This window comes from Tachyglossus aculeatus, chromosome X2 (genome assembly GCF_015852505.1).
Source record: "Tachyglossus aculeatus isolate mTacAcu1 chromosome X2, mTacAcu1.pri, whole genome shotgun sequence".
Lineage (NCBI taxonomy): Eukaryota > Metazoa > Chordata > Mammalia > Monotremata > Tachyglossidae > Tachyglossus > Tachyglossus aculeatus.
In genome coordinates, this window is record NC_052100.1 from 704,346 (window position 1) to 730,678 (window position 26,333).

Genomic DNA, 26,333 nt, shown 5'->3' on the forward strand with positions numbered 1-26,333 from the left:
TGGGAGAGTACAACACAACATCTAGCGTTAGTTGACACAATTCCTGAGTAGAGGGAGCTGACGGTCTAGTGGAGATCTTACCATCCTCCACCTTTAAAATTGGCATAACCTCATGGCCTAGTGATGATGATGATGATGGCATTTATTAAGCACTTACTATGTGCAGAGTACTGTTCTAAGCGCTGGCGAGGTTGCCCCATGGGGGTCTCACAAGTCTTAGTGGAAAGAGCATGGGCCTGGGAATCGGGAAACCTGGGCCCTAATGCTGGCTCTGCCGCTGACCTGCTGGGTAACTCTGGGTATGTCTCAATTTCTTGGTGCCTCAGTTTCCTTATCTGTAAAAATAATAATAATGATGATGGTATTTGTTAAGCGCTTACTATGTGCAAAGCACTGTTCTAAGCAGTGGGGGGATACAAGGTGGTCAAGGTTGTCTCACAGTCTTAATCCCCATTTTACAGATGAGGGAACTGAGGCACAGAGAAGTTAAGTGACTTCATTCACTCATTCATTCGTATTTATTAAGCGCTTACTGCGGGCAGAGCACTGTACTAAGTGCTTGGGAAGTACAAGTTGGCAAAATATAGAGACAGTCCCTACCCAACAGTGGGCTCACAGTCTAGAAGCCTTGCCCAAAGTCACACAGCTGACAATTGGCGGAGTCGCGATTTGAACCCATGACCTCTGACTCCAAAGCCCGAGCTCTTTCCACTGAGCCACGCTGGCAAGATATTCATTCTCCCTTTACCTTAGACTGTGAGCCCACGCTGGACAGGGACTGTGTCCGATCTCATAACCTTCATCTACCCCATTGCTTATTACAGTGGTTGTCAAAGGGTAAACACTTAAATACCACACCGACTGTTAATACTAGTATTACTATTATTATTTCAGGCAACGGGCAATCCGAACAGGATGTCTTACCTTGGGCTGGCCCCTGTAGTCCCCAGGAGAAGGTGGTCATCAGGCATCCAAGCAGGGGAAGAGAAAAGAAGAATAAATGTGAGATACAATTGGTACCTTGCTACTTTCTCTGTGGCAAGCAATGGGGAGAAAATCAAAGAGACTCATCAATCAATCATCCAATCAATGGTATTTATTCAATTCTAACTACGTGCAGAGCACTGTACAAAGTGCTTGGGAGAAAACAATATAGTTGGGCTGGGAGCCGCGATCCCTGCCCACAAGGAGCTCCTTGTCTTCATTCATTCACTTCCATTCTGGTATCAGGGGATGCCAGGGCATCTTCAGTAAGGGGAGACCATTTGCCCGGAGAGAATCTGGCAGTGGACACATGAAGCACCAACCCCCACTCCCCACCCCCAACTATGGCCTCCTCGGGGAGGTCGTTTTCACACTGACGGAGGGCAAGGGGAGAGAGAAGGACCAGAGGCAAACACGGTACAGACCAACTGGCTCCCAGACCTCACGGGTCAGCTTCCGCCCATCGAGGCAGCGGCCCCATCGGGCTGAGCAGACGGCCTTCCCGCCCGCGTCCTGTATCCATCGCCTAAATCGCCAATCGGTCCCACAACCAGCCAGGACCGCGTCAAGTGGGAAGCTGGGGGGGACCCTCCAACCAGGGGTCCACAGCCTGGAAAGCCAAGCACGGTGGCCAATGTTGTCCACAGAACACGAGAGTCGGAGCTGGGAAAATAAAGCCCGAGGAATAACTTGGGCAAACCCAGTGACGGATGTTTCCCTCTGTGCTCGGAGGGCGTGTGCGGGTGTGCATGTTTGCATGTTTGTGTGTGTGTTTGCTCCTGACGGAACCAAATTGACTTTCAAACTCTACTACGTGAGAAGCAGCATGGCTTAGGGGAAAGAGCACAGGTTTGGGAGTCAGAGGATGTGGGTTCTAAACCCGGCTCTGCAATCTGTCTACTGCTGTGTGATCTTGGGTAAGTCACTTAACTTCTCTGTGCTTCAGTTACTCCATCTGTAAAATGGGGGAAAGAATGTAAGAGCCACATGGGACAACCTGATTACCTTTTATCTACCCCAGTGCTTAGAACAGTGCTTGGCACATAGTAAGCGCTTAACAAATACCATGAATATTATTATTACTATTTAAGTACCAAATCCTCCATTTTCCACTTTTCCTTCTTCCTCCTATTGTAAATGACTTCAGTAACGTCTCCTCAGCTTGACTGTAAGCTCCTTGTGGGCACGGATCACATCTTCTAAGTCTACTGCACTCTGCCAAGTAACTAATGCAGTGCTCTGCACACATTAGGAGCTTAATCAATATCATGGATTGATTGGTTGCCTGACTGATTGGAGGTAGTGAGGGGCCAGGGACCTCTAGGGTTGCAGCCCTTACAGGCCCTGCGTTAAGGCATATTTTTGTCCATTTCCCCTGCATGAATCCCCAGGTTTACTTGCATCCGTGCCTTACTTCACATGGTTTCTGGCCCTCTCCCAAAGCACCAGGGAAATCTTCCCAGAACCCCCAAAAGTTAACATCATGTAGACCACAAGGACCAAAGTGGGCTTCTGGAAACCTGTTTAAAAAGCTCCTCTTTAGGTCAATGTCCAGGGCAGTAGACTGACCCATGCCCTCGGCTTATGGGCAGGGGGTTGGGCCATTTGACTTCTGGAAGTCCCCTTCAGCCCTGTGACTTGGGTTCCTTACCCAGTTGACAGGCGGCCAAGCTGTGAGCCTTCCATCAATATCCCTGGGGCGGTCCGACAACCAGCCACTGTCCAGAGCCCCTTCCAGGAGCCCATCAAATTTATCCAGGTCACAGAAACATCTGGCTACCTGTCTGCCACTCCTCTTCCTCGGATGACCTAACACTGGTCTTTCCTTCCCCATCCCTTCAGCTCCCTGTGAACCTCTCTCCATTTCCTTGGGGCCCAGCCAGAGTCCAGGAAGGGAAATGCAACCCCTTCCCGCCCCACCGTGCCATGACAACTGTCCGCTCAGGTCCCTCTGTCTATTATGCTGGGCGGCCAACTCCGGTTTCCATCTCATATTTAATTGATCGTCTGTCCCGCGCTGACGAAGCCCAGTGCCCGCCCTTGGTCCTCTGTCCACCTGCGGGACCACAGCAGTCCCAGAGCAAGAGCTCTGATGAGGTGGATGATGTTTCAGGACCCTCCCAAATGGCCTCAGATGGTGGGCTAAGGGTCTCTCCCTCAAAGGATCAGCAGGACAGACCTTGGACTTTTCAATGGCTCACTTCTGCTGCCACACCCAAACTGTGTGTGGTCAGCCAGGGTAAGGCCAGGTGGGGGAGAGCCAGGGAAAGGGTTTTACCCTCAAACCCATCACGGGTTGTAAGATGGCCAGGGCAGTCCACTGACGTACCGGCTGGAGAGTCTCCAGTCAGATGTTAGTAGTAACGGTATCTATTAATAACTTACTGTATGCACAGCAGTGTACTGAGCCCCGGGAATGAGAATACAAATGGGAATTAGGCACAGACCCTGATCCTGGAGGAGCTCACAATCTGTGAATATAGGTCGGGGAGAGGACAGGAGACAGATACATCGGGGAGCAATGAAACAATAAAACACTAAAACAGCATAAGACATGAAGTCAAATACATCATGAGCAAAATAAAAACACAAGTCAACAGGGAGCTATGGTTGGAGGAGCAGAATTTCAGGCTCCTGGTGATTCAGAGTCCATGGCATTCCCAAAACCACAGCAATTGCTACCTCGGCCACCAGTCTTCCTGAGGTTTTAAGGAGGCCTCGTGCTGCAGGCACTGTTCTCTCTCCCGCTGGGGTGGCAGAGAGGAGGATGGGCTGGGGTCTCCTCAATGGAGCAGAAGGGGGATGGTGCCAGTTCCCGGGGGAAGCATGCCGGGGGCTGGTAGAGTGTTCCTGAGCCACGGTGGCTAGTTAGGAGGCTGAGGGTATGGGGCGAGGCGAGGCTGCAATTTCCAGGTGTTTTGCTCTACCGGAGGCCAAGAGGGGCTGAAGAGAAAGAGCAGCAGCTTTCAGACTCAGCCCAGCGGGCACAGAGCATGCCCGGGATCGGTAGAGACTTCCTCAGCTGAGACAGAGAAGAGGGAGGGGGATCGAGGGCCCGTGGGGTATGCTTGGTATGCTCAGCTGCGATGTAACCTGCGGAGAGGCTATGAGTATCAGACTTGTCCATCCGGGGCAGAAAAACCCCCATGGCCGACTTGAGAATGAGAGTGCCATTCGTCAGTGACGTCGATCTGCCCCTCCCTCCTTGAGGGAACTGCAGGCCAGGGGCCCCGGGGGCAGAGACCACAGGAAATGCTTTTCTCAACTCCCCTTCGGTGACTTCCCTGGAATTACAACGAATTAGTGGCCCGCTCCACTAGCCCACGCTTCTCTCAGATTTTCCCAAGAACTTAGTACAGTGTTTGCAGCCGGTGGGCACCCGCTGCATCGCTTCAACCACCAGACTGTTTCCTCTATGACAGGCTGATGAAAATCCAGGATGGCAACAGGGCAGGACCCCTGTCATGAGAGGGCAGTGAGAAAACGAGGGCACAGTCCCTCTGCTTCTCTCGCTGGCCAGGGGCTACCTTCCTCCACAACATCTCGGGGCAGCCACCAGCCTTAACTCCCTCCCTCACCCGCCCCACCCTCCAGCTCTCACCCCCGCATCACCTCCCACAACTCCGGCTCAGGGAATCCCATTCAACAGTGAAATGTCTCGCACTCGCGTTTCGCCTGTGCTCAGGGCCCGCTCACACTACCCTTTCTTCGGACCCCATCCACCCCTGGAGCACAACCCTCAGTCTCCTGGAGAGTCCTCTCCCTCACCTGCTGCCCCCTCCTTAACTTCCAATCCCTCAGAATATATTTGAACAGTGTTCACAGCCATTGGAAAACGTTTAGTACATATTTACTATTCTTTTCATTTGTTAATGATGTGCATATAGTTTTAATTCTATTTGTTCTGATGATTTTGACACCTGTCTAGTGTTTTGTTTTGTTGTCTGTCTCCCCCTTTTAGACTGAGCGCCCGCTGTTGGGTAGGAACCGTCTCTAAATGTTGCCGACTTGTACTTCCCAAGCGCTTAGTACGGTGCTCTGCACACAGTAAGTGCTCAGTAAATACGATTGAATGAATGAATGAATTCGACATCGAGAGCACACAGAAATGACGGCGGATTAAATCTGAAAGGGGAGACGGCCCAGATTCTCCTGAATGAAGAATCTGGGGCAGCCATGCCAGGTTGTTGGAGCCCACAGTGATAACCTGAGCCCGATGGGCTCCTCCCCAGCTGATGCCATAGGTGCCCACGGTGAAGCCACTCACCCACCCCCAGCCCCTGGCCACTGCTTCAGGTGGTGCGGGGAAGGGGAAGGGGAAGGTGATCAGAGGCTGCTGGAAACTGAGAGGGGGAACCAGGACTTCGAGCAGCCTAGATTTGATGCAGAGCACTGTATTAAGTGCTGGGGAGAGGACAAGACCTTGGGAAAGTCCACAGTATGTGCCAAGCACTGTATTAAACACAAGTTCACCAGGTGAGACACAGTCCCTATCCTGTTAGGGGCTCAGAGTCTAACTTGAAGGGAAGACTAGGTACTGAATTCCCATTTTACAGAGGAAGAAACTGAGGCCCAGAGAAGTCAGGTGATTTGCCCAAGGTCACTCAGCAGGTCAGTGGCAGGGCGGGGATTAGGCCTCACGTCCTGCTACTCGCAGACCTGGGCCCTTTCTACCAGGCCACACTGCTTCCTTCAAAGCTGGGGTCTGGGTGAACTCACCGAAAAAGAGGGTCCCCGGGTAATGACCTCAGGCATTTCAGAGTCCGGGCCCGCCCCTGCTGCATTCCCACTCGTTTTAGAGGGCATACACCCAGGGAGCAGGACCCACTGGCCACCTGCCCATCGTTGTGCCAAGCGGGGGCTTGGCGCTTTGTTCCCGAAGGCTGCCCGACAGGGGCACTGTGGCTCCCGCCGGGATTTGGAGACTGCAAGGGATGGACCACTTGAGGCCTAAGGTCTCGTTCCTCCCGACGTTTGCAATTCTTTGGAAACAGCTTTGAAGTGATTCAATCACAAGTCAAGCATCTGCGTGGGCCTGGACTGGGCCTGGACGGTTCTCACACATTCTCTTCCTCCCCCGAACCTGACCCTTTCTCCCCTCCACTCCATAGTGCAGCTTAGGACAAAAAGAAGGCCCTTTTTGTTTTTCAAAGGCCAAGGACGAGGAATATCAGAACCCCAAAATGGAGTTCCCCCTGCCACCTGCTCTCAGCCCACCCGCCTGGGGGCAAACACACCAAGACCGGAGCCTCTGCGGGCCCAGGTTCCAAACCACCCTTCCAAGACCCCAGCGGCTGAACTGCTCCTCCAGGGCCCCTAGACCACCTCTGGGACCAGGCTCAAGAGGGCCGAGAACCGGTGCCTGGCCACTGGCAATAATAATAATATCAATCATATAATAATGGTGGTGGTACTTGAGCGCTTACTTTGTGCCAGGCGCTGGGGTGGATACAAGCAAAGCGAGTCGGATGCAGTGCCTGTCCCATCTGGGGCTCACGGTCTCAATCCCCGTTTTACAGATGATGCAACTGAGACCCGGAGAAGTGAAGTGAACTGCCCAAGGTCACATGGTGGACAAGTGGAGGAGCCGGGATTAGACCTAGTTCCTTCTGACTCGCAGGCCTGTGCTCTATCCACTAAAGGGGCACCATTCCATGGACCCTGGATGAGCCAGTGCCTGCCACCCGGCCCCTGGCTTGGAGCAACTGGGTCACCTTCCTTAAGGGCCTGGACTACTAGACTGGCCAGCCCTTGCTGAGCTGACTCATACATACAAACATATATGCATATGTTTGTACATATTTATTACTCTATTTATTTATTTATTTATTTTACTTGTACATATCTATTCTATTTATTTTATTTTGTTAGTATGTTTGGTTTTGTTCTCTGTCTCCCCCTTTTAGACTGTGAACCCACTGTTGGGTAGGGACTGTCTCTATATGTTGCCAACTTGTACTTCCCAAGTGCTTAGTACAGTGCTCTGCACACAGTAAGCGCTCAATAAATATGATTGATTGACTCCAGCAGCACCCAAGCTGGGCTCTCGACTGCCCGGCAGGCCAAGACATACAGGAGCCAGGCGGCCCACGCAGCCAGCCGGACCCAGCTCCCCAGCTCTGTAAAATGGGCACCCATCTTTGCGATTTAGGGGCCGGGCCCTTGCGTCTCAGCGCCCTCCGTTTCTGGCTCAATCATCATCATCATCAATCGTATTTATTGAGCGCTTACTATGTGCAGAGCACTGTACTAAGCGCTTGGGAAGTCCAAATTGGCAACACATAGAGACAGTCCCTACCCAACAGTGGGCTCACTGTCTAAAAGGGGGAGACAGAGAACAAAACCAAACATACCAACAAAATAAAATAAATAGGATAGATATGTACAAGTAAAATAAATAAATAAATAAACAGAGTAATAAATATGTACAACCATATATACATATATACACTCAACTGCCTCCTGCAGGGAGGCCTCCCACCTCCACGGATCCAACGGCCTTCACACCAGTCCCCGATTCCCCCTCCTCCCCCTGGCCATCCGGCAGTCACTCGATTGTATATACTGAGAACTTCCTGTGTACAAAGCGCTGTACTAAGTGCTTGAGAGAGTACAATGTAACACAAAACAGGTGCATTCCCTGCCCACAACGACCTTAGAGTCTAGAGGCTGTCCGCTCCAGAACCTAGTTCTGGAGCCCAGGATGACCAGCTCTAAACTCTCCCTCTTGAACCTCCCCGAGAAGCCACGTTCCCTCCCCAAGGAGCCACGGCCGGGACCGATCACGCTTCCATTTATTGTTCCTCCCTGGGCCGGCGGGAAGCGTCTCCCTCCAAATGCAACACGGCATTTCCACCAGTGGCCCCCGTCGACCTCCCTCCCCTCCCACGGTCCCCACCCTTCCTTCGGGCCCGTGACAAAGGACTGCATGGGCGGCCGCACGGAGACGGCGCTGCCCTCCCCGGGGAGCCTGGGGCCAGCGCCCACAGAGAAGGTCCCACGCCCGGCCCAGACAGCGTGTGCCCAGCGTGTGCGGTCTTCCCAGGTGTGTGACCCAAGACCCAATCTCTCCTGCCCGCCCCCCTGGTTCATTCCCTTTGTGACTGCCAGAGAGAACTCTGGGGCTCCTCCAAGCATAGAGATTATCGCTGTGCCCTCCCCCTCCCACACACTGGAGCATGTGAACCAAAACAAGCCCAAACTCCCATCCCTGGGGAACGCCACAATTCCCATTCCTCCATCTGGAAAAGGAATAGCCCGCCCCTCTCCATCAGTGATATTTATTAATAATGATTACGGTGTTTGTTAAGCACTTACAGTATGCCAAGCACTGTACTAAGCACTAGGGTGGATTCAAGCTAATCAGGTTGGACACAGTCCCTTCCCACGTGGGGCTCACGGTCTGAATCCCCATTTTCCAGACGAGGGAACCGAGGCCCAGGGAAGTAAAGTGCCCTGAAGTTGGAGAAGCAGCATGGCCTAGCGGATAGAGCACAGGCCTGGGAGTCCGAAGGATCTGTGTTCTAATCCCGGCTATGCCACTTGTCTGCTGTGTAAACTTGGGTAAGTCACTTCACTTCTCTGGGCCTCAGTTACCTCATCTGGAAAATGGAGATTAAGACTGTGAGCCCCATGTGGGACAGGGACTGTGTTCAACCTGATCAACTTGTATCCGCCTCAGCAGTTAGTACAGTGACTAGCACAAAACAAATACCGAAAACAAAACAACCTGCCCCAGGTCACACAACGCAGGTTGACTGGATGCCTAAATCTGCCTAAATCTGCAGGGTGTGGGGTTGATGCAGGGTCCAGAGAGTCGCTCCATGGCTTCCCATTCCCGGATCCACCACTCCCCGGCTCCTGGCCAGTTGGCTGGCTGCAGGAGACGCCCCAGAAGGGAAAGCAGGGTGCCTCCTCCCTGAATCGGGTGGGAGGGAGAGAGGGAGGGAGAGCGGCCCAGGGCCAGGGGCCAACAGGCATGTCACAAGCCAGCTCACTCCGGGGGAATGTCTTCCGACAGGTTTTTCGGGTGGGAAGGCCTGGGCCACTGGTGAAGTAACAAGGGAAACCCAGCAGCAGCAACAAATTACTCTTCTGCCTGGCTAGCTGCCCCACCAAGGGTGGGCCCCCCACCATCCACCTGACCCACAGCCTGGGGGATCCCAGATACAGGGTCGCTTCCTCTTCTCTTTTCCTCCTTTCCTCTTCTTCCACTCCCTTCTGCGTCACCCTGACTTGCTCCCTTTATTCATCCCCACCTCCCAGCCCCACAGCACTCACGTCCATATCTGTAATTTATTGATCTTAATGTCGTCTCCCCGTCTAGACTGTAAACTCCTGTGGGCAGGGAATGTGTCTGTTTATTGCCATACTGCACTCTCCCAAGCACTGAGTATAGTGCTCTGCAAACAGTAAGTGCTCAATAAATACGATTTACCAACTGCCTGGCCCGCAGATGGCACACAGGGTTGCCTGTGGGCAGAATCCTGGGCAAAAGGCAAGGACAGTAGGCTAACGGTCACCCTGATTCATTCAATCATATTTATTGAACACTTACTGTGTGCAGAGCACTGTACTAAGCGCTTAATAACCAAGGGAACCACGGAGGTGGTCCCAGACTGCCAATGAAGCGGGCGTAAACTGGGCTGCAGCAGGATTCCTACCACACTCACCATTTCAAAGCTCAACCCTTGGTGGGGAACAGCCAAGGAAATGATGACTTTTCATGGGAGGCAGTGCAGTCCAGTAGTAAGAGCACGGATTTGGTCACTGTGCAGCCGCTGGCTTGCTGAGTGACCTTGGACGAGTCACCTACCTTCCCTGAGCCTCAGCTTCCTCATCTAATAAAATGGGGGGAGGGTTGAAATATTGGTTTTTCCCTCCCTCTGAGCCCCAGGTGGGACGGGGCTGTGTTCAACCTGATTACCTTGTCTCTTCCCTGAGGCTTAGTACAGTGGTCGGCACCAAATAGGAATAGCTCGCCTACGATTGCTCTCAATCAATCGTATTTATTGAGCGCTTACTGTGTGCAAAGCACTGTACTAAGCGCTTGGGAAGTACAAGTTGGCAACATATAGAGACGGTCCCTACCCAACAGTGGGCTCACAGTTTAAAAGGGGGAGACAGAGAACAAAACCAAACATACTAACAAAATAAAATAAATAGAATAGATATGTACAAGTAAAATAAATAAATAAATAAATAAATAAATAGAGTAATAAATATGTACAAACATATATACTTATATATACAGGTGCTGTGGGGAAGGGAAGGAGGTAAGATGGGGGGATGGAGAGGGGGACTAGCCTCCCAGCCAAGTGCGGGGTTGCCAGCAACAGTGCCTCAGTGAACAGCTGCGGATTCCGCCCCGCGCTCTGATGGTCAGTGCCCAGCAAATGCTGGCAACAGGCTGACCGTTCGGGCGGAGGATGGAAGGATGTCCGGTCACTGATCTCCCTGCATTGGGGAGGCTCTCGAGATGCCCAGCGGGAAGCAGCTGGCGAAGGGGAGGGCTGTGCCCAGTGAGAAGATGCCACGGAGCAAGGCGGGGCCCGGCCCCGACGCTCCGATATCAACGCCAATGCCCCAGGCCTCCGGGACTTCTCAGACGGAACCTGAAATCCAGTGCGGTCCGATGGGTGGTCTGGTAAGGGGTGGTGCCCGGCGGCTAGAACACCCACGCTAGTACTTAGTACTTGGGGACGATGGCGATGCTTGATGGGGAAACTGGCCTTGGGGACCCTGGCAGCTGAGAAAGTGGATTGGGACTCCAGGTCCAAACAACTATAATAATAATAATAATAATGATGGCATTTATTAAGCGCTTACTATGTGCAAAGCACTGTTCTAAGCGCTGGGGAGGTTACAAGGTGATCAGGTTGTCCCACGTGGGGCTCACAGTCTCAATCCCCATTTTACAGATGAGGTAACTGAGGCCCAGAGAAGTTAAGTGACTTGCCCAAAGTCACACAGCTGACAAGTGGCGGAGCCGGGGTTTGAACCCATGACCTTTGACTCCAAAGCCCGGGCTCTTCTCCACTGAGCCACGCTGCTTCTCCTATGCATACTACTGGCCCCCCGTGGGACAACCTGATCACCTTGTAACATCCCCAGTGCTTAGAACAGTGCTTTGCACATAGTAAGCGCTTAATAAATGCCATCGTTGTTATTATTATTATCTGTCAAATGGGGGTTAAAAACTGTGAGTCCCCCGTGGGACAACCTGATCACCTTGTGACCTCCCCAGCGCTTAGAACAGTGCTTTGCACATAGTAAGCGCTTAACAAATACCATAAAAAAAATTGTACTCCGCAAGCGCTTAGTACAGGGTTTCGCACGCAGCAAGAAGCAGGAGAGAAGCAGCATTGTCTAATAGACTGAGCACGGGCCTGGGATTCAGAAGGACCTGGGTTCTAATTCCGGCTCCACGTGGAGTTGGACAAGTTGCTTCACTTCTTGAGAAGCAGCGTGGCTTAGTGGAAAGAGCCCGGGCTCGGGAGTCGGAGGTCACGGGTTCTACTCCCGACTCTGCCACTTGTCGGCTGTGTGACTCTGGGCAAGTCACTTCACTTCTCTGGGCCTCAGTTACCTCCTCTGTAAAATGGGGATTAAGACCGTGAGCCCCACGGGGAACAATCTGATAACCTCGCATCTATCCCAGCACTTAGAACAGTGCTCGGCACATAGTAAGCGCTTAATACTCAATCAATCAATCAATCGTATTTATTGAGCGCTTACTGTGTGCAGAGCACTGTACTAAGCCCTTGGGAAGTACAAGTCAGCAACACATAGAGACAGTTATTATTAGTATTCTCTGGGCCTCAGTTACTTCATCTGCAAAATGGGGATGAAGACTGTGAGCCCCATGTGGGACAAGGACTGTGTCCAACCCAACTGGCTTGTATCCACTCCAGTATTTAGAACAGTGCCTGGGGGAATGAGGGGTCTTTTAGACTGTGAGCCCACCGTTGGGTAGGGACTGTTGGGTAGGGTAGGGACTGTCTCTATATGTTGCCAATTTGTACTTCCCAAGCGCTTAGTACAGTGCTCTGCACACAGTAAGCGCTCAATAAATACGAATGATGATGATGATGATGAAGCCCCTTTGGCCTCCACCCGCTGTAAAAGTAGGGCTCATCCCACACTGAGGCCCAGGCCGGGGCGAGGGTGCGGAGGAGCCGGATGAGCTAGCGTCTCCCAGGCCCCCCCTTCCTCAGGCCGCTCCCCGCCCGCCCATCCAGAGCAACAGGCCCAGGGGTGATTCTCGGGAGCCACAGCAATGCCGCCCACCCTGGAGGCCGGGGCTGACTCACAACCCCCGCCCCACGCGTACCAAGCAGCTGCTGGGCAGCGCCTGCTCATCACCATACCGGCGGACCCATCCTCCATGGGCACTGCCAGGGGAACAGCTGGGATCCCAGCCCCGCTGCGGTCCCAAACTCCGATCTGGGGGTGCTAGGAGGCGGGGGTGTCCCCTGCAACTTGTGATCCCAAGGCTCACCCCCAACACACACACACACACATCCATACACAGGAGCTCTGGGCTCTTCCCATATCATCACATGGCTTTCTTCCTCTTTCGGGGTTCTTCAGACGCTGTTTCAACCCCAACACTACCTCCTCCCCCGCCTTCCCACGAGACCTCCCTGCAACAGGGACTGAAGGCTGCCCTTCCGAGATTGGGAGCACCACGTGAGATGGGGACTGTGCCACACCTGATTAACTCTTCTCCACCCCAGCACTCCAGCGCTTAGAACAGTGCTTTGCACATAGTAAGCGCTTAATAAATGCCATCATCATCATCACTCATAACAGTACTTGACAAAGTTAGAGCTTAACAAGCACGAGAAGCAGCGTGACCTAGTGGCTAGGGCCTGGGCCTGGAAGTAAAAAGGACCCGGGTTCTAATCCCGGCTCTGCCACTTGCCTGCTGTGTGTGAACTTGGGACAGTCCCTTTACTTTTCTGGGCCTCAGTTACCTCACCTGTAAAATGGGGATTTAGACTGGGAGTCCAATGTGGGACGGGGGCCGTGTCCAACCTGATTACCTTGTATCTATTCCAATGCTTAGAACAGTGCTTGGCACATAAGCGCTTTAGCACATACCATAATTATTATGTGGTCTCGAAAAGGTTTTGGAACGTGACCAAGTTTTACTGAAATTCTCTTGCTCCCAATAATAGTGGCAATAACTGTGATATGTGTTAAGTGCTTCCCATGTGCTAAGCATTGTAATAAGCGCATGGGTAGATATAAGATAATCAGGTAGACCCAATCCCTGTTCTCCCTCCTACCCAGACTGTGACCTTTGCGTGGGACAGGGACTGCGTCCGACCTAATTTGTAGCTACTCCAGCACCTAGAACAGTGTTGAACACATAGTAAGCGCTTAACAAATACCATAACAAAGTACCACAGAGGCCCAAGGCACACTCCCTGCCCACAAGGAGCTTCCACTCTATTGTTGGCTAGGAGAGGTGTGACCTAGTCAACAACCTAGCTTCCACACACTCTAGCACATACCAGAATTGAAAGGCCTTGTGTTCAGGGCCCCTAGAAGGGTTGAAAGACACAGCAAATGCCCTGGGGGAAGCAACTCCATCAGGCCAAACCATTGCATTTCTGAGATTCTCAGCTCCTAATTGGGGGAGGGGAAGAGGGCCTGAAATAGCAGAAGAAGTAGGCTCCGACCTTGCACCGGCCAACAGGAACCAGGACGGCCTCCAGAAAGACTCACTCGGTTGAATTAACAACAACAACAATAATAATAACAATAATGATAATAATGGTACTTAAGTGCTTACCATGCACCAAGCACTTTTAAAGGGCTGGGGTAGATACAAGTTAAGTCCCACATGGGGCTCACAGTCTTAATCCCCATTTTCCAGATGAGGTAACTGAGGCCCAGAGAAGTGAAGTGACTGGCCCAGGGTCACACAGCAGACGCGTGGCGGAGCCAGAATCAGAACCCAGGTCCTTCTGACCACCAGGCCCGTAATCTATCCACTGAGTCCCGGTGCTTCTTTGAATTGATGGCGCGGCTTTCTGCTCCCTAACTCCTGTTGGTCAGGAAACTGGACGGATTTGCTGCAAGGGAGACCGATCCGCAGGCCAAGAGGCAGGGCGGGTTCTATCGCTTCCTGCCTCGCAATGACTAGCTCCGATGCAGACACCTGGATGGGATGGGAATGTGGGCAGAACAATCTACGGGAACGAGTCGGGCTCAACTTTCTCCCTGCCATCTGCTAACAGTCGCGCCTAAAAAACTCCTGAATCCCAGAGATCCCGGGGAAGGGTGAGAGTCCTTCGTGGAGCAGTAGACGGGTTAGTAAGGAAATGATTCATTCCAACTTACCACGATCATCATTAATCAACCATATTTCTCAATCAATCATATTTATTGAGCACTTACTGTGTGCAGAACGCTGCACTAAGTGCCTGGAAGACTACAACACAGCAATAAAAGTCACATTCCCTGCCCACAAGCTTACGGTCTACAGCGGGAGACAGACATTAATATAAATAAATTATGGACATGGACGTAAGTGCTGTGGGGCTCGGGGAGATTACTGTACAGGACTTACTGTGCAGAGCACTGTACTAAGTGTTTGGGAGAATTAATAAATAATAATAATAATGGCACTTGTTAAACGCTTACTATGTGTCAAGCACTGTTCTAAGCACCGGGGTACATACAAGGTAATCAAGTTGTCCCAGTTGAGGCTCAGTCTTAATCCCCATTTGACAGAGGAGCTAACTGAGGCACAGAGAAGTGTAGTGACCTGCACACAGCAGACAAGTGGCAGAGCCGGAATCAGAACCCACGACCTCTGACTCCCAAGCCACTAAGCCACGCTGCTTCTCTCAATACAACAGAGGTGGTAGACACATTCCCTGCCCACAACCAGTTTACAGTCTAGAGGGGGACACAGATAAATTAATTACGGATAGGTGCTTCTCCTGTCCTTCAGTTACCTCATCTGTAAAATGGGGATTAAGACTGAGAGCCCCATGTGGAACGTGGACTATGTCCCACCTGATATAACCCAGTGCTTAGTACAGTGCCTGGCACACAGTAAGCCTTAACAAATACCATTAAAAAAAAGATGCAGGCTTTATCCAGAGAAACACCCCTCAGATAGAGCCCACCAATGCTCACTTTAACTCCAGTCTGCCTGACTTCTGCCCTGCTAGTCCTAGTCCCTTTTCTCTTGGCCCACTCTGGGTTGGGTCCTGATGACCAACTCTACCCCTGCCTGCCACCCATCCAAACCTTGTTCCTTTCAGTCCCATTATTCATACACTGCCGGGGAGGGTGGGGGGCATTCCTTCCCTCCCCTCCCCAGAGCCTGAGTCCTAAGGGAAAGGGGAGGATGGAAGAGGGGGAGAGAGGCTCTGAGCCTTTTCTTCCCTGAATCCCCCTGGGCATGGGGAGAGTGGGGGGCTCCTAGTTAATAATAATAATAATAATAATTTTGGTATTTGTTAAGCGCTTACTATGTGCAAAGCACTGTTCAAAGTCCTGGGGAGGATACAAGGAGATCAGGTTGCCCCATGTGGGACTCACAATCTTAAACCCCATTTTACAGATGAGGTAACTGAGGCACAGAGAAGTTAAGTGACTTGCCCAGAGTCACACAGCTGACAAGCGGCAGAGCCGGGATTTGAACCCATGACCTCTGACTCCCAAGCCCGTGCTCTTTCCACTAAGCCACGCTGCTTCGTTCTTCCTCATGGCTCCCTGGGCCCCTCCTGGGCTCTGAGCTGGCTTCCCCAGGGAACAACAGGGGCCTGCTTGGGTGTTTGTGGGCAGTTTGGGGGTAGAACTCCTCATCAATCCATTTTATCCTCATCTCCTAAGACAAAGGACAAGTTGTTTTCCCCAAACACACCCACATGGGTGCGCGTGCGCATACACATACACACACACAATCGCTCAATCTCCAGCAGTAACCCTGCCAACGGACCCAGAAGCAGAAAGAGAGAACACCACCCCCAACCCGGTCCTACAGGGTGCTGCTGTCACCACTGCGTGGACTCTCGCAGTGCACATTTTGGACAAGGCACTGCAGCAGTGAAACGCGGGCACTTGGGAAGACAAGCAGAGGCCTGAGACCTGATTACGGCCCACAAGGAGCTTCCACTCTGATGGGGGCACGTACCAAGGCCTTGGGTCAGCCCCTTTCATTCACTGAATAGTATTTATTGAGCGCTTACTGTGTGCGGAGCACTGTATTAAGCTCAGGGACTGTATGATATAATAATACACATTCCTTGCCCACAACTAGCTTACAGTCTAGAGAACTGGTCCTGGTCAGATGAAAAGGTGGGAATCATCACCGTCTCAATGGCCAACAACTGGGGAAAGGGAAGGGCCAACAAGACACACTACTGCGGAAGGGCTGATACCAGAGAAGTCTGGAAAGTCTGTGTAACCAAGGCCGGCTTGGGGAGGGGCTGGAGATAAGCTAGGCTTGCACTGTGATTCATTCATTCATTCAATCGTATTTATTGAGCGCTTACTACGTGCAGAGCACCGTACTAAGTGCTTGGGAAAGTGCAATACAACCATAAACAGACATTCCCTGCCCATAACGAGCTTCCAGTCTAGAGGGGGAGACGGACATCAACAGGAATAAATTACAGATATGTATGTAAGGGCTGTGGGGCTGGGAGGGGGGATGTATTCATCCCTTTATTAAGGGAGCAAGTCAGGGCGATGCAGAAGGGGGTGGGAGAAGAGGAAAGAAGGACTTGGTCAGGGAAGGCCTCTTGGAGGAGATGTACCTTCGATAAGGATTTGAAGCGGGGAGGCTACTGTCTGTCAGATTTATGGAGGATGAGTAATCCAGGCAAGAGGCAGGACATGGGTGAGGGGTCGGCGACGAGACAGAAGAGACTGAGGCACAGTGAGAAGGAGCTTAGTGTGAGGGCAGGGTTGAGGAAGGAGAGTGGTGAGGTAAGAGGGGGCAAAGCGACTGAGTGCTTTGAGGCCAACGGTGAGGAATTTTTGTGTGATAACAGTGGGTTCACAGGTAAGGACGCTGGCTCCTTTGTTCCTGGGATATCTGCTGGTGGCTAGCAAGTCTGAACTCCGTGAAAGGCAGAGTGGCACTGAAGAACCTCAGGCCTCGGAGGCTGAGATGACCCCAGGCCTTGTTTACCCTCTGGGGTCTGGTGGCCCCTACCCCTCCAACTCAGGAGGCAGCCCCTTACACATTCCCACTCCCTAATAAACCACCAGACTCCAGCTCTCAGATGTGGGGGACAAGGAAGAGGGAAGAGACTCAGGTCCCCTGGTAGGCTCCCCAAGAATACAAGAGCAGTGCTTTGCCACACAGTATGCACTTAACAAAATTATTATTATTATGGCCCAGTAGAAAGAGCCCAGTACTGGGGAGTCCAGGAGATCTGGGTTCTAATTTCACTCAGGTGCTGTGTGACCTTGGGCAAGCCACTTAACTTCTCTGTGCCTCAGTTACCTCATCTGTAAAATGGGGATTAAGACTGTGAGCCCCATGTGGGACAACCTAATTATCTTGTATCTACCCCAGTGCTTGGCACATAGTAAACGCTTAACAAATACCATTATTGTCATCATTATCATTATTATTATTAAGCTACTTAACTTCTCTGGACTTGGCCTCTTCTTTGAGATCAGAGTTAAATACCTGGTCTCCCTCTCCTGCAGACCACGAGCCCCCATATGGGACAGGGACTGTGTCTGACCTGATTATCCAGTATCTCCCCTGGCACAGAGCTTGGTACAGAGTAAGCACTTAACAGATACCACAATTATTAGAATTATGACAGCAATAGCAATAATAATAATAATAATAATGATTGTGGTATTTGTTAAGAACCTACTATGTTCCAGGCACTGTACTAAGCACTAGGGTGGATACAAGCAAATTGGGTTGGACACAGTCCCTGTCCCACATGGAGCTCAGAGTCTTAATCCCTGTTTTACAGATGAGTAACTGAGGCCCAGAGAAATTAAGTGACTTGCCCAAGGATGCACAGCCACCAAGTGGTGGAACTGGAATTAGAACCCAGGTCCTTCTGATTCCCAGGCCCATGCTCTATCCACTAGGCCACACTGCTTCCCTGTAGCAGTAGTAACAACAGTATTTAAAAAGTGCTTTTTGTGTACCGAGCACTGTTTAAGTGCTGGGTGCAAATCTGCAGGTAGGAATTAGACAATGACCCAAGTGCTCAAGGGGCTCACAATCTAGGGGTGAAAGGGTCAGGCAATATCTTGGGTTGGGGGGGGTCTCCATTCAGGTCGGTTAACAATAATAATAATAATAGCATTTATTAAGTGCTTACTATGTGCAAAGCACTGTTCTAAGCGCTGGGGAGGTTACAAGGTGATCAGGTTGTCCCACGGGGGGGCTCACAGTTTTAATCCCCATTTTACAGATGAGGTAACTGAGGCACAGAGAAGTTAAGTGACTTGCCCAAAGTCGCACAGCTGACAATTGGCAGAGCAGGGATTCAAACCCATGACCTCTGCCTCCAAAGCCTGGGCTCTTTCCACTGAGCCACGCTGCTTCAGAATGCTCTTCAGAAGATGACCCTGGGCCTACCAGCTCTCTCCACCCCCATACTCCAGCCCCAAGGGGTTCCTTCGAACCAGTTGTCTGCTGTGGGACCTTCAGCAAGCCACTGCACTTCTCTGTGCCTCAGACACCTCGTCTGTAAAATGGGGATTAAGACGGACTGTGTCCAACCTAATTAGCTTGTATCCATCCCAGCGCATAGTAGAGGGCCTGGTACATAGTAAGAGCTAAACAAATACCAAAAAAAAAAAATCCAGACTGGGCCAGCTGGCGGGATGCAGGCACCGAGAGGATCACGTGCCCCGTCTTGGGCAGGACACAGCAGACTCAGCACCCCCTGGAGCCAACAACTCCAGGCCAGACCCCTCCGGGGGGCTCGGATGCTCCCCATAAGGTTAGCCACAGGCCATTAGGGGAGCCCACCATCCGTGGGGAGCCCTCTTTACTTAGGCCCGGGGGCTTGCCTCCCTCCCTGGCCCAGAGAAGGAATGCCAGCCATGGGCAGGGTTCTGTAATCCCGGTTAATGTTTACAGGAAACAGAAGGATGGGCCTTCCAACAGTGCCCGCAGTAGTTCCCCACACCCACAATCTCCCCGGATGGGGAGCAACGGGATGGGGGAGCAGCGGGGAGGGAAATTAGGGCAGGGCAGGCCTAGCCTAAATGGTCCCAAGTGGGCCAGCACCCGCCCTCCAAACCTTTCACCCAGGTAAACTGGGCTGGCAGGACCCAGGGGCCACCTTGGCCTATACACCCGCTTCGGCCCCTAGGGTTGGGAGGCCAGCCTGGAAGGGTGGGGGACTGTCCTGGGCCCCTGGGTTCACCCCAAGTCTCCTCATTATTATTATTGTAACCTCCCCAGTGCTTAGAACAGTGCTTTACATACAGTAAGTGCTTAACAAATACCATCATTATTATTATTATTATTATTGTAATCTTCCCAGCGCTTAGAACAGTGCTTTGAACATAGTAAGCGCATAACAAATATCGTCATTATTATTATTATTATTATGAATTCCCCAATTCACAGGGAACCAGCTCCCCCCCGGCCACATACACAAAATCATCATTGTTTGCCGGAGCCACGGAGGCAGTACAGACTAGTGGAAAGAGCTCAGGGCTGAGTCAATCGATCAATCCATAGTAGTTGCTGAGGGCTTACTGAGTGCAGAGCATTGTATTAAGCACTCGGGAGAGGACGATACAAAAGAGTCGGTTGAGAGTCAGGAGCCCCAAGTTTTAGTCCCAGCTCTGTCGCTGGCTGTTTGGGCAAGGAGTAGTAAGTAGCACTGGCATTTTGTTAAGCACAACACAATGCTAAGCACCGGGAGGGAACACACAGGTGGGAATTAGACACGGTTTGGGAACAGTGCTTTGCACATAGTAAGCGCTTACAAATACCATCATCATTATTCGGGTCCCAACAATCTCGGGGACTCAGTTTCCTCCTCTCTAAAATATGCCTGAGACCCCCGCTCTCCCTCCTTCTTACACTGTGAGTCTTGTGTGCAATGGGGACTAGGCCCGATCTTGCTTTAGCGTCTAATAAGTGCCCGATAAATACTTTAATTACAATCAGCCGGAAGTGTCAACGGCGCAGGCCTCTTGAGTAAGGTCAGCAGGGAGGGGATTTGCCGTTACAGTGGACAACGGTGATGGAGTACTATCCAGGTGGAGGGGAGCTGAGTGGGTTGGATGGTGGGGAGGCAGAGGGGAGAAAGGAGGACAGAGGAACGAGAGTGAATTTCGGAGCGGGGGGGGGGACCACTATGAGGGAGGGAGGTCTCCAGTCAGACCTGAAACTCATAATTTCCGTTTCTAGGAGGGGGTGAAGGCAGCCACGCTAAGCCAAGTGGCTGACCTTCCCAGCTTCGGCCAGGGCTCCCTGGAGAGGGGGCGGAGCAGGAAGGAAGGGAGAGCCGGGGGAATAACCCCAGGCAGGGTGGTGTGACCACAAGACCGACCTTTGGGTCCTCTATGTTCCCTCCAACCTGCCCTGCCACCACCCCCACACGGCAGACTTTAGCCTGTGGTGTTCACTGATCTCAGAGGCAAAGATCCCGATCGATATTCTGGCTGCAGGCGCCCCAGGGGAGGGCTGACCAGCTGCCAAAATGACGGTTAAAATGACCCTTCTATGAGGCCTAGTCAGGGGAAGGCTGGGAGATGGACACATCCATGCCCACACATGCATACACACCTACCCACACATGCAAACACACTCCACGTACATGCTATGGATGCCTGTTTACTTGTTTTGAAGTCTCTCTCCCCCCTTCTAGGCTGTGGGCCCACTGAGGGCACGGACTGTCTCTACTTGTTGCTGAATTGTATTTAACAAGCACTTAGTACAGTGCTCTGCACACAGTAAGCACTCAATAAGTACAACTAAATGAATGAATGAAGGCACACACAGTGTTTCTTCTCTTACAGGGCTTGGCAAACAGAAAGAGCTTAAATGACAGTATCGTTATTATTAATATGTAAGCTCATAGTGGGCAGGGAATAAGTCTGTTTATTGTTATATTGTACTCTCCCAAGCTTTACACATAGTAAGCACCAATACAATTGAATGAATGGTGTACCAATCACTGAGTAAGCACTCCATAAACACTGCTGATTTGATTCCATCTCAGCTATATGCAGAAGACAGGGTAATAAGACTGAAAAGACTCCCATAAATTGAGTCCTCCACTGTCCTTACTTTCTTTTTCTTTAAATGGTATTTGTTAAGCGCTTACTATGTGCCAGGCACTGTACTAAGTGCTGGGTTAGATACAAGCTAACCAGGTTGGACACAGCCCAAGTCCCATGTGAAGCTCACAGTCTTAATCTTCATCTTTACAGATGAAGAGACAGGCACAAAGAGGTTATGTGACTTGCCCAAGGTCACACAGCAGACATGTGGAGTGGGAATTAGAACCCAGACCCCTTCTGACTCCTAGGCCCTCAAGACACCTGGGGCAAGTGGCACCTGTCCCACAACAGACTGTCTTGAAACCGGACACCAAAACTGACTAGAGAATAAGAAGAAGAAGAATGGTACTTGTTAAGCACTTACTATGCGCCAAACACTGGAGTAGATACAAGGTAATCAGGTTGGACACAGCACCTGTCCCACCTGGGGCTCACAGTCTTAATATCCATTTTACAGAGGAGGTTACTGAGGCCCAGAGAAGTGAAGTGACTTGCCCAAGGTCACACAGCAGACATGTGGAGTGGGAATTAGAACCCAGACCCCTTCTGACTCCTAGGCCCTCAAGACACCTGGGGCAAGTGGCACCTGTCCCACAACAGACTGTCTTGAAACCGGACACCAAAACTGACTAGAGAATAAGAAGAAGAAGAATGGTACTTGTTAAGCACTTACTATGCGCCAAACACTGGAGTAGATACAAGGTAATCAGGTTGGACACAGCACCTGTCCCACCTGGGGCTCACAGTCTTAATATCCATTTTACAGAGGAGGTTACTGAGGCCCAGAGAAGTGAAGTGACTTGCCCAAGATCACATAGCAGACATGTGGCGAAGCTAGGATTAGAACCCAGGTCCTTCTGACGCCCTGGCCCGGGCTCTATCCACTAAGTCACGCTGCTTTTCCAAGCCGATTCTCCTTTACCAACCACGAACCTGCCATCGGCACCATGCGGCACCTCTTTTCTGTGTTTGCTTACTTACATGAAGTCAAAACCCTGAGAGAAGAATTTGATTTCTTGTCCAGTCAGTGGGAATTGCCAACGGGCTAGGTGGCTCACCTTGGATGATTACTTTTAAATCAAGGCATAAGACAATTTCAAGCGCTTAGTACAGTGCTCTGCACATAGTAAGCGCTCAATAAATATGATTGATTGATTTAAAAGGGGGTTCTGGACAGGGAACTCCCACCTTTCACATCCCGGGAACCTGGTTCGTTTCGATAGCTGGATCTCAAGCTCAGTGTACTCTCCCTTGTGCTTAGCACAGTGTTTTGCACACAGTAAGTGCTCAATAAATACAACTGAATGAACGAAGGAATGGTCGGTGGCCACAGCTTCTTTAGGAGGACAAAGTGGGGGTGGGGGGCGGCACAGATGCTTTGAGATCATCCACCAAGAAGCCTCTCTCGCTATACTGTTTGTTGGGGTTCTTGGAAACCCGTTCCCACATGTTCACACTGGGTGACACCCCGAGAAGGCCCCCAGCTCCTGAGGTGGCCCGGGTCAAACAGCCAGCCCAATGGGTTAACCCTCATAGCCACCACAGGGACCCAGGGCTCATTCGCTCAACGATGACGACCATAATCATATAATAACAATACTAATAATAATAAGTGTTTGCTAAGTGCTCAGTGTGTGTGCCGACTACTATGCTCAGCGCTCGGGTGGATTCACGACAATCAGACTGGACACAGTCCCTGTCCCACACAGAGCTCGCGGTCTAAGGTACAGACTGCGATCCCCATTTTTCAGATGAGGAGACTGAGGCCCAGGGAAATCAAGTGACTTGCCCACAGTCACATGGCAGCAAGTGAAAGAGCTGGGATTAGAACCCAGGTCTCCTGATGCCTAGGCGTGTGTCCTTTCCACTGGGCCCTCTCTTTTTTAACCGAGGTCACAGAGGGCACTGGAGTCGAAGCTAGAGTCCTCTCCCAGGAAGTCAGGGGGCAGGCTGGCCCAGGTGCTTAGTACAGTACTTTGCACATAGTTAACAATCAATCAATCAACTGTATTTATTGAGCGCTTACTGTGTGCAGAGCACCGTACTAAGCGCTTGGGAAGTACAAGTTGGCAACATATAGAGACAGTCCCTACCCAACAGTGGGCTCACAGTCTAAAAACACTCAGGAGTTAACACTCCTGGCAGGCCCAAGCGTTTTACAGAGTGATAGAAATTGGCAACAGCTTGCCCTGTGACTTCTCAACTGAAAGCAAAGACCCTGCTCCCCTCTTAGGGGAAATGGGAGCCAAATTAGACCAAAAGCTGAAGGCAACTGCCTGTCGCCGACCAGAGTGAGCCTTTTCCGGGGACCAGGCACCGGGCGATGAGCCTGGCGACCCGCCAACAAATCAAAGGTCGGAGAGCGGGGGCCCTCTCTGGAGAAAGGCCTGGTTTGGGCTGACTCTGCCCCGGGCCTTGTCTAGGGCAGCCGGAATGGACGGAGTGAGAACCTGGGTTCTAATCCCAGCTCTGCTGGCTTGTCTGCTGGTGACCTTGGGCAAGTCACATCACTTCTCTGGGCCTAGTTACCTCATCTGGAAAATGGGGCTTAAGACCGTGAGCCCCACGTAGGACAGGGACTGTGTCCAACCTGATTACCATGTATCAACCCCAGTCCTTAGAACAGTGCCTGGCACAGAGTAGGTGCTTAACAAATACCATTAAAAAAAAAAGAAACACCAAAACACAAACCCAACCTGCCTGGGTTTGGTAAAATGAACCAGGCAGCGGTGGCTGCCCTCTGACCAGGGAGCAGGCCAATGCACTAATTAACAATTCTTTGAAGATAAAGGTCCTTTGCCACATGCCAGTCTAGTTGGGCCCAACTCCACTCTGATGCCAACATTAGCCAGACGCAGGCAGGCCCGGAGGAGCAGGAAGCCCGGCCGGGGCGGTCACCACACATTCCGCGGCTGCCGCCGTGGGCCTTGGCGAGCCAGCCGGACGGGGGCCGCTCCCGAGGACCGGCAAGCTGAGGGAGCGGAAAACTCCGGAATGAAGACAGGAGCCCAATGTGTCCCTCCCATCTCCACATTCCTGAGGAGCTGGCGAGGGCAGGTCCCTGGCTTCCTGCCTGCCAGAACCACGGCATCCACAGAGCCGGCTGAGCTGACGCGGCCCAAGGAAGAACAACGATCCCGGGGTCGGGAGGGATTCCAAGGGAGCTAGTCCCCAGCCAGATGCCGGGCCCACGAGAGGCTCCCACCTCACAGAGTGGGATGCCACAGTCCCTCACGGCCTCCAACCCGAAGCTCCCTTTCAGTCATGAGGTGATGGATTCTGTCACCCCAGGATCAGCCCCTTCCAGACCACCTCCTCCCCTCTCCTCTGAATGTGAGCCCCACATACAACACAACAGTATAACCGACACATTACCAGCCAATCACGAACTTACAGTCTAGATGGGGAGACAGACGTTAATCTAAATAAATTAAACAGCAGATATGTCTGGGAGAGGGGATGATAAAGGGAGCAAGTCAGGGCAACGAAGAATGAAATGGGGGAAGAGGAAAATAGGACTTAGTCAGGGAAGGCCTCTTGGAGATGTGACTTCAATAAGCCTTTGAAGGTGGGAGTGAAATTGTTTGCCGGCTATGAAAAGAGAGGGCACTCCATGCCAGAGGCAGGATGCTGCCTCCGCTTGCTCTGGGACACCCCCAGGCATATCCCCCAATGCCCCCCAATTCTGTCTCACTCCGGGGCACCTTCTGCCCCACAAATGCATACCACGACCACCACACATCTCTGCTGGCGCACAGAGGGGCGGGGGAGGAAGGCCTGACGGCCTTTTCTGGCCCCACCCCGAGTATAGCTCAACACGTCTCCCACTGCCCGTTCTCAGTCCGCCAGCCGGGCAGTTCCGAGAGCCGCTTCCCACCCCAACTTGGGGCCAGCAGACCTCAAAGCGCAAATGAGACTCAAAGAAACTCCCGTCTCCTTACCGGGCATCTCCTTTGGTGAGATTTGGGTTCACGGGGTGAAGGATCACTCGGTTGGCATCTACGTCCACCACGCACTTCGTATGCAGATCGAATTCTGAAAGTGAAAAAGAGGAAAACGTGTTTGTTTTTTGAGAAATGACATTTCTCAAACTTGGTGGTCGGGACAAAGACTTGAGCTTCCTCCTTCTCTGAGGGCAGGGGTTTGGGAACATGGTGCTGGGGGAAGAAGGAAGGCATAGTGGATAGAGCATGGGCCTGGGAGTTGGAAGGTCATGGGTTCTAATCCTGACTCCGCCTCTTGTATGCTGTGTGGCCTTGGACAAGTCATTTAACTTCTCTGTGCCTCAGTTACCTCAACTGTTAAATGGGGATCCAGATTCTGCGCCCCATGGGGGACAGGCATTGTGTCCAACCCGATTTGCTTGTATCCACCCCATTGCTTAGTACAGTGCCTGGCACATAGTAAACCCTTAACAAATACCACAATTATTACTACTAACATATTGAAAAAGACCCCCGAACCCTGACCTGGGGTCGATTCCAGCCAAAGGACGAAGGACAGGGAGAGCAGTGGATGTGCTGCTGTCCGGAAGCCCTCCTCCCTCAGGAAGGCCACCCAGATGCCCACCTTGAAACAAATCCACAGGCACCACTGGCCTGATCAGGTTGAACACATACACGGGGCAGCCCTGCCCGAGAATGGCAACGGGCCGCAGTCTCCTCCCAGAGGGGCCCAACATCCACAGGTAAACGTCTGGGGACTCCACTATTCCTCAAGTCCCCAAACCACACTTGCTCCTTGGCATTCAGCCCTGGCTCCCGAGCCCGAACTGTGGCCTATCAACCACAAGTGTTCGACAACCCAACGGAACCAGTTTTCCATTAACTGCTCAAAAGACAGTAAATTAAAAAAAAAACACCCAAACCGACCAAACTCCAGCTCCCTTTGCTCTGCAAAACACCGTATTTATTTATGAAAAGATTTTTTTTGTACCACTGAAATAGGGGTGAGGCTATTACAAGGGTCATACGAGAATTGAGTCTAGCAATAAGGAAAGAAAAACACATGAAAAAAATGGAGGAAAGGAGAGAAGGAAGAGGAAGTTAAAAGGGCACTTGAGACTGTATGTCTTTTATTGTTCTCTCCAAATG

The 26,333-nt window shown here is 51.7% G+C and overlaps 1 protein-coding gene across 1 annotated transcript in view; it reads right to left on the reverse strand.

Moving 5' to 3' along the window:
* Positions 1 to 26,333, reverse strand: part of KIF13B (kinesin family member 13B) — an 82,034-nt gene that overhangs the window by 43,018 nt on the left and 12,683 nt on the right. Inside the window, exons 2-3 of the mRNA XM_038770650.1 lie at positions 25,182 to 25,275; positions 925 to 937 (exon numbers count right to left, since the gene is read on the reverse strand). Coding sequence (XP_038626578.1) covers positions 925 to 937; positions 25,182 to 25,275 — 107 coding nt within the window. The remainder of the gene's footprint in view (positions 1 to 924; positions 938 to 25,181; positions 25,276 to 26,333) is intronic.